The sequence below is a fragment of the Triticum urartu genome, chromosome 2, assembly GCF_003073215.2.
Source record: "Triticum urartu cultivar G1812 chromosome 2, Tu2.1, whole genome shotgun sequence".
Taxonomy (NCBI): Eukaryota; Viridiplantae; Streptophyta; class Magnoliopsida; order Poales; family Poaceae; genus Triticum; species Triticum urartu.
This window is the reverse complement of record NC_053023.1, coordinates 51,634,619-51,648,156: the sequence shown is the minus strand read 5'-3', so window position 1 is coordinate 51,648,156 and position 13,538 is coordinate 51,634,619. Positions and strand designations below refer to the sequence as shown.

Sequence of the window (13,538 nt, the reverse complement as noted above, 5' to 3'; positions counted from 1 at the left end):
TACATGAGAACCAAGGACGAGTACCTTGCCGAGCTGAGCTATCATCTGGGGGCAGCGCAGTAGCCAGTGCACGGAAGCAGCCAGGCGGGATCTTATCTGAACCGCAGGGTTCGTGTCGGAGAGCAGATGCGAAGTGTTCCAGCCATTGCACAAGTTTTCAGGGCCCAGCCATGGGTTAATCAAGGAGGCACATCCGCCGCCACCCTCCGTGTTCTTGTGTTCTTAGACGGAGCCATACTGTTTGTCGGAGTGCTGATCTTGCTGGCGCTGGTCAAAGTAGTATTCCTGCTTAGCAGGTAGATGGTGGGCATGTTCACGGAGTACTTGGAATAATTATGAAGGTGTGCCCGTAGTATGCAAAGCGCTGTTTAGGCGAGATGTGCCATGTGCTATTAGTTTAAGCCCGGTGTAATATGTCATGAACGGAGTAATGAATGTATGGTCAGTTATTTTCTGTTATGCAAACGTATGGTCTACTACCCGGCAGTATCAATCATTCATCTTTTTTTTCCAGCAATTTTACGTTTCTGATACAATTAGGTGTGTGAACAGTGTTTTTAATTAGCGCGGCCTGCGACCGGCACGGTTGGCGGACGCAATAAAGTCCACCTACTAGCTACGGCAGCTACCTCCAGTCCGTATACCAAGCCGCCCACGCGCACCCACCCAGCGCCCCTCGTTTGTATCGCCTCCCCGGTTCCCTGCTGCTTCCGAGCAGTTGCGGCGGCTACTTTGGCCGACGGCGAACCCACTGTATCCTCGGAAGATTTGCAGGTATGCGTTCGATCTATTTAAATCCATCCCCCTCCCCTGCCCTCTCCCCCACCTTGACTATCCATCTGTTTAGTCCATCATATTAGTTCAAATGGGAAGATCCCCAAATCTGGATCCGTCGCATGGGTCAAGCTCCATAGGATATGTTGTTTCGTTTTTCCGGATCCGCTTACCATCATGTAATTGCGCTGCACCTAGTGGGTTCTTAAAACATGCATTTTCTAGTTTAGTTGGAGATCTGTTTGTAGGCGGACCAGGCACATGTGCTTCACCATGTATTAATCTCAGAAAAGTTTGTATCTTCAGCAACGAGAACCATGCCATTGTCTGAATCAATTTCAGCATAGTTGTACCCTCCAGATTTTTCGAAAAAGTTCATGATTCTTATATATGCTCTGAGCACAATTACATTTCATATGTAGGCATCATGTCTGACACTAGTAGTAGTGATGGAGTGGCAGTCCTAGGTGATGCTGGAGAAGCTAACAATTATGAGCAGCTATTGCCTGCTACTGAAGCACAGCCGCCTCCTACTCCAACTTCTAGAATTTCAGTTAGGAAAGCCGTAGAAGTAATCGAGACATTCGATGAGTACAAGAGATGGCTTGTTACTGAAATTGGGTTCGGTGGAATGTTAAAGCTGCCTATGCTCCAGAAGCTTAACCTCAAGTTCAGTGCTTGGACTATGAGCAAGGTATGCGTCGAGCGTCGAGCAATTGTTCTGTCAGAAACCAAGATTCTCAAGTTTTTTGCGGAGGACATACACAAGGTGTTCGGCATACCATGTGGACACCGGAATGTTAAAGGGCGTGATGGATTCATTAAGCCAGAAGCTGTAAGATTTATTAAAACCACACTAGGGATGGATAGGACAGGAGTGCATAGCCTACGCGCTGCCGAGGAATTCCTTTTGCGTGACATTTCCGAGACGTCCAGCAAGCTAGAGAAGGATTGCTTCCAGATTGCATTCATCATTTTTGTGATGGGGCATGTGCTGGCACCCAGAACAAAACATGATTATGGAACGATAGACTACTGGGGTGCGCTGGCAAACACGGAGAATATTGCACAATTCAACTGGTGTGAGTTTGTACTGGAGTTTTTGCTCGAGGGAGTCAGGCGGCTTAAGAATGACATGATGGCCAACAACCCGAACACCAACCTGGTTGGTTGCCACTTGTTTTTGCAGGTTTGTCAAGTAGTGGTCTAATTTTAACTTTCAGGCGCAATGAAAAATCGTGCGAATCATTTAATTCACGTGCTTGGCATGTAAACAACTTCTTTACAGATTTTCTTCCTCGACAACGTTGACCTGAGACTTTTCAACAAGAAGCATAATGTCCTTCCTCGGATTAGTGACTTTGACCAAAACAGCATCAGAAACATGATAACCATGGCAACCGACATTGGGAAGGGCCCTGCATCATACAAAAAATGCATGGTAACCATGGAAGCTTATCAAGTGAGGCTGGCAACATTTTTTATGTTTTTTTATTCCTAACAAGACACTCATGTCTTCATGGCAGATTCGACAGGGCCATGATATATGCTATGGACGCTGCAACATCCAAGATTCTACTGAGAGAAGCTCCAACAAGCAACTAGTAGGTGGTAATATGGATCAACATCACAGCAACCCAACCAATGACAGGGAGGATTCAGTGCATGCATCATCATCTGCAGCTGTCAACCTCATGGATGTGCAGACACCTCTACGAGCGCTCGGGCCAATTGATTTTGCAGAGCATATGCGTACCCGATACCCTAGCTTGGTATGATTTACTACACCGGGGCGTTTTTCCAACATTCTTCTATGATTTGTGCTTAGTTGGACACGTGTCTATTCATGTCACGCATTTCTGATTTTGTATCTGGTGGCGTTCTTTTATGCTGCTGCAGGTCAAGGACGAGTTGAGTTTCATACTAAAGGAGCAGAATGCCAAATGCCAGCGTGAAATCAACACTGCTCGTGTCAATGTGCAGGCAGACATGATTAAGTTTGTCGACAAGCTGATGACATCGATCAGCAAGAGGTGCATTTGCTATGCTGCTCGAGGTTTTACTGACTGTCCAGCAAGAGCAATTCAGCCATGCCCAGGGGTCGAAATTCAGACTCCTATTGGCCCGAAAATCCCAGGCGTTAGGCTCGACATGTCTGCTTGCAAAGGTTTCCATGTTTGTTGTTTTGTAACTCCCTATGTTGTTCTTTGGTTTTACATGGTGCAATGTAGTGCCATTTACATGCCCCGCTAAGTCATTTTCATGACAAATGTCACACCTTTGTTTAGGTACCACGTCTCGCCCCAGGTCTGATGGTGATGATCAGGGAGAACAGCAGCAGAACAAGCGGGCGCGCAATGATGAAGGAGCAGTCGCAGCCATGACAGAACAGATTATTCTGTTTGCAAGGCAGACCCTACAGTCAGTAAGCAAACTGTTTATTGACCTTCCGAACGATGGCAGTACAACGGTGTTTGGACAGAAGGCAGTCGTGCTTCCAGGAAGAAAATATGTTTTTAGGGCTGGTTTCCAAACTGACCCATGGATCAGGGGGGTTGTACCGTGCCCACCTCAGCCCTATGTGTCTGAACAGTTGGAAGGGTTCTTCAGTACGGCACCACCAGGAGAGCTATCTAGGTGATTATATCAAACTAAGTCATTATGATACATGATGTTCACTTCTTTCAGTCGAGACAGTTCACATTCATATTCTCTTAACTCACAGGAACTTCCTTGTGCATGAGAACCCAAGGTTCTTACGAATAACCGGTGCAGCGATGAGAATGCAGTTGGTTCAAGACGAGCCGATTGACCACGAGCTGATGTTAGTGATTATTAGAAGGTACTGTCAGGCTGATCAGGAAGCAAACAAACACTCGCCGTATCTAACATGGAGGCATCCACTTGAACCAGAGTTCTCGGTCAGCTATACAATTTTCTGTGCACATGTAAAAACACCTTGCTTTCATTTGTTATTATACTGATGCTGGATATGTTCTAAATGCAGACACTGGTATTGTCAGATCATGATTATGTCCATACGATGTCTATCCAGAAACCATTAGGGGCGGATGCGCTTAAGTATGACATCATATCAGCTCAGCTGGTAAGAGTTGTGTACTAGCAACGCCGAATTCATGTTTGTTTTTCAGTTTGATTTCCTGCTGGACTTATGCTTCCTGTCTTCTATTCAGTTCTTCATGCCCGTCCCACGCCCCGAAGGATGGATTGTAATTTTTTGGGACATGGTCACCCGCACGATGTTTGTTATCGAACCGATGTACCACAAGAAAAGCCGACCCCTGACCACTCATGAGAGGGACGAGATTATTGCTTGGAAGCTACACGATGCCCTGTTCAATTGCTTAGATGAGTACTATGCTGGGTGGCCCGTCAACAAAGAGAGATGGAATGTCAAGTTCCCCTGCTCTTGCCGATAGCATTTTCACTAAGTACATTCTTCATCCACCCTTCTTGTTTTCACTCAGCGCCACCTCCACGATCTTGTTACTTATCTAATTGTGATTTGTCCCGTGCCAAAAATGAAACAGGTGCTTGCGTTGTTCACATCACCGCCCATTTCGACGGCAAGAAGCTAAAGCTTCCGCTAACCAAGGTTTGTCGCTCAGCCATGTCTCACATGAAAGCTACTGGTGTGCCCTGTGTAGACTGATTTTTCTGCCAACATCAATATGCTCACTACAATTTCTGAATATCATCTTTTGCAGCACACCATATCAAAGACAAAGCGGGAAACGCTTTACGAGTGCATGAAGTTGCAGGGCAATTTCTCTTCCCACGCACGCGACACTCTGTGGCGCCTCCTTGCACTGTCAGACTCCATATTTGAATCAGAATGAGTCACCCTTCTATATTTATGTGTCTTTCAATCTAGCCACTTGATAATAAGTGTCTTACAACTTAAGCCCCCACATCCGGTGTGTGATCCAAGGTGATGTTTCCAATCAGTTGTTATAGTTATTATGTCGTAGTCAAGCACCTAAACCATGTTGTATTTCTGAAGTGGATTGTTCGATGGTGAAAGTGCAATATGCATGCTTTAATTTTCTACGCAATTTACCCATTTTTCCAATGTGGATATACTACCAATTTATCTAAATGAGCCGTGCCAATGTAATTACACAAGTCAATTTTGTGCCAAACCAACCTCATTGTTTTGTAACTGCCCCTCAAACAATCAACTCTCCCTCGCAGGACCCTTAAGGCCAACTTGGAAAACCAGGCAACAATTCAATGTAATTCCTTAAGTCACGTTGGAACCATTCCCTAACCTGGGCACCATGTTGCAACCAAACATTTCTTCTACATTTTCCCACCCAACAACTTAGGCATAGTGCAATATTCATGTTTGTTGGTGTGTTTCTTTCATGTGCTAGGATCATCACATATATTTTCGTCAGTGTGCCCCGCCATTCATCTGCACATGGTGTTACGGTTTGGAGCTTCAAGTGAGCCTAAGGTTGGAATGCCTCACCCTATGCCATAGCCACATATATCTTACCTTATGCCAATGCAATACTAGAGCAAACGTTTTCCTTAATCAGCACAACAATGCACGTCAAGTTAACCATCTCACTAACATTACTAAACTGATACCAACTATGTCTAGCATTCTCAAATACTTGGTGTCCATATGTCTTACATAGCCAACGGAGACACACACCCCAGATATTACATAACTGACCAGCATACAAGTCTAGTTCAAACTTAGCTGGTAATAAACTTAGACGTGGCAGCCAGGTAGTGATAACAATCTCTTAAACCCCCCTCTCCCTCATGTTGAATGGGGTGTGGAAGCTAAATTGCATCCCTTCTTCGGCGCCATTCTGTCTTCAGTTTTGTATCGCCCGTGAAATCTAGGAACCGTTGGCACACCACAAATTTGTGGGGTGGCAACTAACATCCCCAGATCCACCTATACGCAAACACTTCTCTGACCGTCTCGAAGATTTGCGTTCCAAAAGGATGCTGCCATCCAGTAGCATTTAGAATGGCAGCACCTCCTCAACCATGAAGTCTGGCAGCTCACCCACATTGCCCCTCATTGAGATAACTTCATATGCTATGGATTGTCGCAGGTAGTTTAGGCGCCCCTGCAATTTAGCACTTCTCATTTTTAGACATTCTCGCATATTTGTTTCAAGTGATGAATAAATGTTAAGGTCGTCTGCTCACCGGGGTTAGCTGAGTCTGAAGATATAGCCCAGTGTACTCCCTGCTGTAGTTGATAATGTGCAGCCAGCTATCCTCTCTGCTTGTACACGAGCACATGAAAATAAGTTAGAACTTGTATGTGGCACAATTTATATTTTTGACAATTCGAACATGTGGTCATCCATCATACATCTCGCAGCTTTCATGCATGCCAACGTTGTAGTTGATCGTCCAGCCCTGAGCCGGCACATACCACCCAGCGATGTTCTCATGTATGCAACGCCTAAGTCCCGCTAGGATGAAGTTTGCATTGTCTTCATGCTTGTACTGCATCTCCTCAATTGGCTCTGAAGTCTCACATGGGTCCATGACCAACAATGTCCTCTCTTTGACATCCACAACATATAGTGACCAACTTTCCATCATTGGGACTGGGAGCATGAGCTGCATAGCAAACAGAAGAACATATATTCTTGTTCAATCTGTCACATTTGATAATATCAGCAACGTTCATATAAGCTCATGCTAGTATATTTGTTGACGGGCTACCTTCTTTGTCCATTGCAGTCGATGCCCGAGCGCCTCATAGCTCATCATTGTATTCATGAATTCGAAGTCCAAATCATAAGACCTGTACATAAGAGCGAGCTACGCAAAGGGACAACAAGTAAGTATCCATGTGTTTCAAATTCAGGCCATGGTTTATGACATGTAAGTACACACTCACCACAAATCGCAAGTCAAATATGTGTCGCCACCTGATCTCCCAATCACCATACATTTGTCCGTCCTTGTACACCAGCATCCTTGACACAGCTGACCAACCGACTGTTGTCAGGTGTCCCTCTGGGCCAAACTCATTCACAAAGTCCTCACCTGACATCACTATCAGGTAAGGCAACAGGTGTTTGTACCATTTCCTGCAAGTTCGAAACACACAATTCAACAGCCGTGCAAAACAACATACCCAAGTTTTTACATGTGATCTACTCGATTAGGAAATTAACTTACCGGTTGCGATTCCTTGAGCTCCTAATGCACATTTTGTCCCAGAATTCCACAACATTCTTTGTAAGGGGTTCCTCATGCTTCAGACCAGCTTTACCGGGGAACACGTCTCCCTTGTTATCCATTTCCATTTTCACTATGGTCCTCACCATGCCAACACGCAACCTCAGGTTGCTATTCATTCGCCCTGAGACGACTCCTACCCCCTCTCTACGCCAGCATTCACTGCACCAGACAACACCATTACAAAATTAGATGTAGTTATGTTCCCTCGTACAGATTCACCTATAGATATGTATTTTATATCACTGGTAACAAACCTGTCTATCCATCATTCGTCGCTGCATGTTCGTTTTGAGCATGCTTCCCATGCAGACCAGTAGTCCCTGCTGCCGATGTTTCTCCAACATCTCTGACTGCAAGTACATATAGATGGCGCGAATAATATATGGCATGAGACCGTTTTATTGAGTTGTGGTTACAGGTTGGGTTTTGTTTCCCACTCACTTGTATTCCCCGTGAAGTTATGTCCTGCAATTCGCTGAAGTACACCTACACCAGTTGTCACTGGTTCTGCTTGGTCCGGTTCTGCAAATCCACGCACTATAATAAGAGAACTGAGCAGGATTCATCAGCTTATTAAGGTTGGGATTTTTAATCACCTTCATGATGCCCAGATCTGCCAATAGGTGGATTCAAGTCATACCCACCACCTACAGAAGTAGCCCCTGCTCCAGAACCTTCTCCGGCTGCCTTGACTATCAATGCAAATACAAGATCAATGCCTGTCATCGCATTACTCAACAGTTCTTCATCATTAGGGAATGTTTTTCACTCACTTGTAATCTCTGGAAAGACATATCCCGTGCTGATTCAAAGGACACCTCCTCGAGTTGTTACCGTTTTAGTTTGCCCTGTTGCTGGAAGAGCAAGCATTATATTCTAGTTAGCCCTCTGCTAATGTGACTTAGTTGGTATAAGTTGAGTTTTAATTTTTTTTACAAACCTTGACGACGCTCATCATTCCCGGGTTGTGCTATTAAAACATCTCCTCGAGCTGTCATCGTTTCAGTTTGTCGCGTTGCTACAAGTTCAAGCAGTATAGTTAGTCAGTCTAGTGTTAATTTGATTTACTTGAAATAAGATTAGATTTGATTTGTCTACGAACCTTGGACATGATCACCATTCCCTGGCTGTTCCATCAACCCATTTTGGTCTGAGTCGTTACCACTCCCATCGTTTTGATCTGAACTTCGTGTCGAGGATGACTGCCTGCCTGATCTCTTGATACGTCTCCTTTGTCGGCACTGCTGGCTCCCTCTGTTTGCGCTCCGCTTATGTCGCCTTCGGATTCCTTCTGGTCCTCTACCTGCCATGTATAATGGAAAAACATGACAATTTGAAATTCTGAATCTACGCCCCCTGGCCAATATGTACACCAGCAGCAACAACACCTGCTTCATTGGTCCCAGCCGGCACAGGTTCAATCACCGTTGTTGCTGCCATTGGATGGTATTCATGTGGTGGCGATGATCCAACAAATGCCATCCCTACAAATTTGTAAATCAAATCTCCCACCAACTGGTTCATGAACACTGTCCCCAATTTAGTTGCATACATTATCTCATGCAAAACACTTACCATCTATTGTCGTCTGAAACTTCATGCAATGTGTGTTCCCCGTGTTTCCTTGCCTAGCTGTATTGCTCACTAGTGCCGCCACGTCTGCTCTGACCTCACTCACTATGGACAAGAAGTAAACAACATTATCACGTAACATCATGCACACTTTTGGTACGAACATTAGCAGAAAACAAGGGGGCTCACCTGCTGTTGGCAAAGCTAGCATCATCTCTCGATGGCCTCCCGGGTATGCTCGGTCACACTCAGTGTTGCCTGAATTATCTTCTGCTTTAACAGAATCCACTCTTGAAGTATTCTCTGCCAAAACAATATCATCATTTTTACAAGTTGTAAGGTACACACTGGTTTCATGACTATTTGTACAAACGCATACCATTTAGCTCGGGCCCTGTCTCAACCTCTCTATCTGGAGTGCTTATGGTTAAGTCAATGAACACCACTGCAAGACATGCAATATGGTTAGATGTATGTTTACCTTTGTACATAGATTACATTTTTTCGCACCACTCTCACATACCAGGAGCCTCACCATCAACCTCATTATGTGATACTGGAACACTCATAACTAAGTCAATGAATGGAACCTCCATCTCTGCAACAAGATCATGCGTTAGGTCTGTTTCCACATATTTGTCTACTGGTTGCCGCAATGATCATTATTTCTAAACTGACCGTTCGCGTCCTACAAATTCTGTACTGATGAAGCAAATAGGCCATCAGGTGACATTATCATCGGTTCAACATGATCATTTTCTATGAGGCTGCCATGGTATCTTCCAAGCATGTCATCATGAGCCCCCATACTTTCCGACCCCGAAGATAATGGCCCGATGTCTACTTGCCCTATTGCAATCTCTTCTTGGGCACTTTCTATGAGCACGACATTCATCATGTTGCGCACCCCCATACCCATCAAAATAGCTTCAGCTGCAAAATCAAACATTTTCATTTATGTCAACCATCCACAAATCCATTCCTGTGTTCATGTGAAAGAACTTTTTACATGGTCATTCAGCGGTGCTAACCTTCAATGTCTGCTGATGCTTGCAGGAACCTGCTTATGAGGCCAGCATGCAAGTTGTCGTCTGCCCTTTGTTTTGGATCCACCACATACTCCGCCGAATCTGGAACGCCACTATCGACCACTGCATTTGCTGGTGTCATCGGTGAATCAGAATGTAGCCTGGTTGGTTCAGCTCCACCGTCTATAGCTTGACCTGCAATACAAAACACATTCCACGTGTTAGCCCAGTACAAACTGAAGAGCTGGTGGGTGTGCAAAATGATTTGTTTGCTGATATCTTTGCTGCTCATATACAACTGACTGATATATTTGCTGCACCAACCTGCAGAATGAAGCTCTGGGACACTGGGCTCTAGTGGGTGTGCAAACTGAACCGACGGCACTCTGGAATCTATTGGCGGTGCAAATTGAAGAGCTGGGACACTGGACTCTACCGGTAGTGCTACCGTGCTTTGTCCGGCGATCCGCAAGCGCGGTGAATCATCTGTCCGTGCTGCCAGCTCTGTCCAATGCCATCACAATCTCTATTAAGCATGGTGGGTCACAAATGGGGCATGATGAAACAAACTCATTTTATCCTTTACGTCGCACCCTTACCTGGTATGCTAATGACAGGTGGACGCGGAAGACCTAGTTTCCCAGCTTGACTTTCTGCATTGTTTAAATACATTTTTTGTTAGTCATACAAAGCATACATACACAGCACATGCATTCATTTCTGAATCCTAGATGCTTGAACTCACCTTCACGCTGCAGAACTCTTGCGTGGTTCCTTCCTATGTGTTCATAATGAGTCTTCATATCGTCTTCGCTATCTGATGATTCAAATTCGCTATCTTCCTCTAATATACTTTTGCCAGGATCCTCTGCATCAATTTGCCGGATGCGGCTCTGCCTTCTGGCTTCATAACCACTTTCATTGATTACAACTGGCTGCTCTCGATCCCTAACGGCTTGCGTTTCTCTACCTGCAACACATCGGTAAGTAGTGAGTGCTATGTACAATGGTACCACCAAACAGATTTTGCCGATCCAAATGTTAACTTGTCGCACCCACCTTGCAAATCGGCTGCAACTTGATTAACCTCTTCTTCATTTTCAGATGCTGAATCGTATCCATCACATTCTGCACATAGTACACAAAGGACAAAAGTTATTTGAACAGCAATCACAATCACATGTTCCGTGCAACGGGGTGAAGAACAACTAGTGCAATTTGTAGTTGAAGTTTGTCCGAAACATACCATTTTCCTGGCTCCGGGACCTGGACCCTTCAAAGCTCATTTCATCCTCTGACTGAGCAGTTGAATTGGTGTTCTTCATGTGGCCATTTTCAGCGCTGATAATAGCCAGCAAGCCAGGTTGACCAGTGACACCTTCATTATTAATTACATCTGCCTCGTCATACGAGTCATACACTGGAACTGCAAATTTTGAAATGCAATTATCAATAAACTAACATTTCAGATTCTCTTGCTCATCCATAGCATAATGCATCAATGTTATGGTTGTCTTGAGTGCCCACCTGTTGGTTCGGTACAATCGCTCCCAAGCTCCTCAACAACAAAACCTTGATTCCTTATAGCAAGCTGCATATCATTTGATATATGTTCTTCAGCGTCAGTCTGTGCAACGCCTGTCAGTGTGGCCATGGTCTGGTTCTGACCACTCAAGTTGTCTTCCCCTTCGGCTGCTCCTTCTTCGGCACCTCCTGTGTCCATGTTGGCACTGTCCAAGCTTGGATCGCCATTATGTGCTCCCACTCCTGCATTTCCATTGTTTGCTGCAAAGAGCTGAAAGTTTGCCAATGAAGATTATTAGTAAGCAGACACTAAAGCATCATGACATCGACAATACTTCAAGTTTGCTCTGTTTTACCGAATTAGTTGTAGCTGCCATTAGAGGGTGCCACATCCATACTTGCTGCAGCATGTATCCTTCTGGCCTGGTCTGTAAAACACATTTACATTTTCATCATTTTCATCATTGTATGATTGTGTCTCTCATCAAAATAATAGTGTAATTACCGGGTAATATCCTGGGTTCTCCCTCTCTAGCTGGATTAATCTCCTCACTAGTGGATAAGAGTAAGCACAAATTCTTGGCAGGAGATTCGATCGTAGGCTTGCTGGCCCATAATCCACCCAGTCCAGTTGTACGTACTGCAAATGAAAGAGGGAGACTCCAGTGTTAGCGCACATAATTTTTCAATAATAGATTTAACCAATGTGCTACCAAATCACATGACTTGCCTGTAGAAAAAGTGAATGCCCGCCTATGATAGCCACCTTAGCTCCAGTTGCTACGTTTGCTTGGTACTTTTCGGCAGATATCATCACGAGGTCGACTGAGTACCGTGCAATGTTGTACTTCCCTATAGCCCATGGGTCTTGGACAATGGGCAATATCTCTTCTAGTATTGCTGCAACCAACTGTCTAGGGCCTAACAAAGTGGACACAGCTAGCAAAGTCGAAGCAACTGTGAATGCTATGGTCTCTTGCTCATTCATGAAGCATGGGTTTAGCCTACTAATGACATACTCTAGGTCCGAGACCTTTAAGCCTCCTCTACCTCGCAACCCTAGCATCCCCCTGACTCTCTGAACAAGTGTAGATCTATACATGGGTGTGCCAAATTCCACAATCCTCCCATGACCACGTACGCCTAAGATCCTAACTGCATCTTCATCAGTGATTGTTCTAACTTGTCCATCTGGCATTCGCAATGTCCTAGTTCGAGTGTTAACTCTACCCATCAAGTCAGCAGTGAAAACCCTATCTATAGACCCAGCATATCTGTTCGTCAACAAGCCGGCCATGTCGGTTGGCTCCATTGCATGGTAAAACAAGGTACCTAACCCTAGGAAAGGGCCGGTCACGAACATGGATCTAAGCGCTGGCTCGTGTCGCCTTGCATTGGCCAGGGCCATCTCCTCGCTACCACACTGCCGGCTCCTCTTCTTTGGGCAGCCGCGGCTGCGGCTGTGGCTGCCAGATTTTCGTTGTTTCGGCGATCTCGGAGGCCTGGCCATCGTCACCCGATGACCTGCAAAGATCAATCACACATTCAGATGTGTTAGTTCTTCCTGCCATTTGGATAGCACTACTAGCATTAGATTAAGAACCAAGGCCGTACAGGAAGGCCCCTAGATTATCTACTCGCTGTACGCGCCGAAAAGGTCAACTGGAGCAAGACAATCACGTAGATTAGCTACCAAAATAAGGGGACGGATCACAACGGAGTAAGCAAGGAAGTTAGAACCGATGCCAAGAGGAAAATAATGGCCGGAGCACGGCCGACGGCAGAGTATGAGGAAGAAAGAGCCAGGCGGGTACAAGCTTACCAGAAAGGCAGCGGTTGCTTTAGCTGTCCACCGGAGATCAGGTCAGATCTGGTCTTTCCCCTTTCTGCTTGCTACCATCCAAATCTAGAACAGAGGCTCACAGTGCTCGCTAGTGGAAATGAGCAGGGGGCGGCCCGTGGGGTGGGGTGAAAACCAGCACACTCTGCCTCCACTGTTCCAGCTACCCATCCCCCACTCTTTATCTACTGCTCGTCGGAGGTGGTTTTTTATTAGGTACAGCTTGGAACCCTCCCAGCACGACACATTTTAGAATCGAGAGGCGGGAAATATCCACGCGCCACCCCGTCTGAGCGACAGAACATGTTTCTACTAGTGATCGTTCACCCAACTGATTAATGAGGTGAACTACATACATCGCCGTTCCACTTTGCATGCATCAATCATGTCAATCTCCATGCCATGCTGGCCGTACTTTTTGCAAACATCCGCGGGTTCACGCTTTATTGCATACTGCTTGTATTTTAGGACCAGCACCCACACTGCACGTACCCCTATATAAAGAAACTTCCTAAGTGGGGGGTCCAGCTCGAAAAATGCAACATGACAAG

The 13,538-nt window shown here is 45.4% G+C and overlaps 1 protein-coding gene across 1 annotated transcript; it reads left to right on the top strand.

The window, feature by feature from the left end:
- The first annotated feature begins 627 nt into the window (after positions 1–627).
- LOC125535641 lies at positions 628–11,659 on the top strand. The gene is made up of 16 exons (XM_048698711.1): positions 628–774; positions 1,197–1,963; positions 2,063–2,215; positions 2,301–2,546; positions 2,674–2,941; positions 3,063–3,411; positions 3,500–3,695; positions 3,782–3,880; positions 3,969–4,226; positions 4,315–4,390; positions 4,503–4,726; positions 6,517–6,616; positions 9,652–9,870; positions 9,954–10,161; positions 10,486–10,606; positions 10,728–11,659. Exons 2-9 carry the CDS (start codon positions 1,202–1,204, stop codon positions 4,212–4,214), a joined length of 2,319 nt encoding a protein of 772 aa, XP_048554668.1. The 5' UTR covers positions 628–774; positions 1,197–1,201; the 3' UTR covers positions 4,215–4,226; positions 4,315–4,390; positions 4,503–4,726; positions 6,517–6,616; positions 9,652–9,870; positions 9,954–10,161; positions 10,486–10,606; positions 10,728–11,659.
- The last annotated feature ends 1,879 nt before the right edge of the window (positions 11,660–13,538 follow it).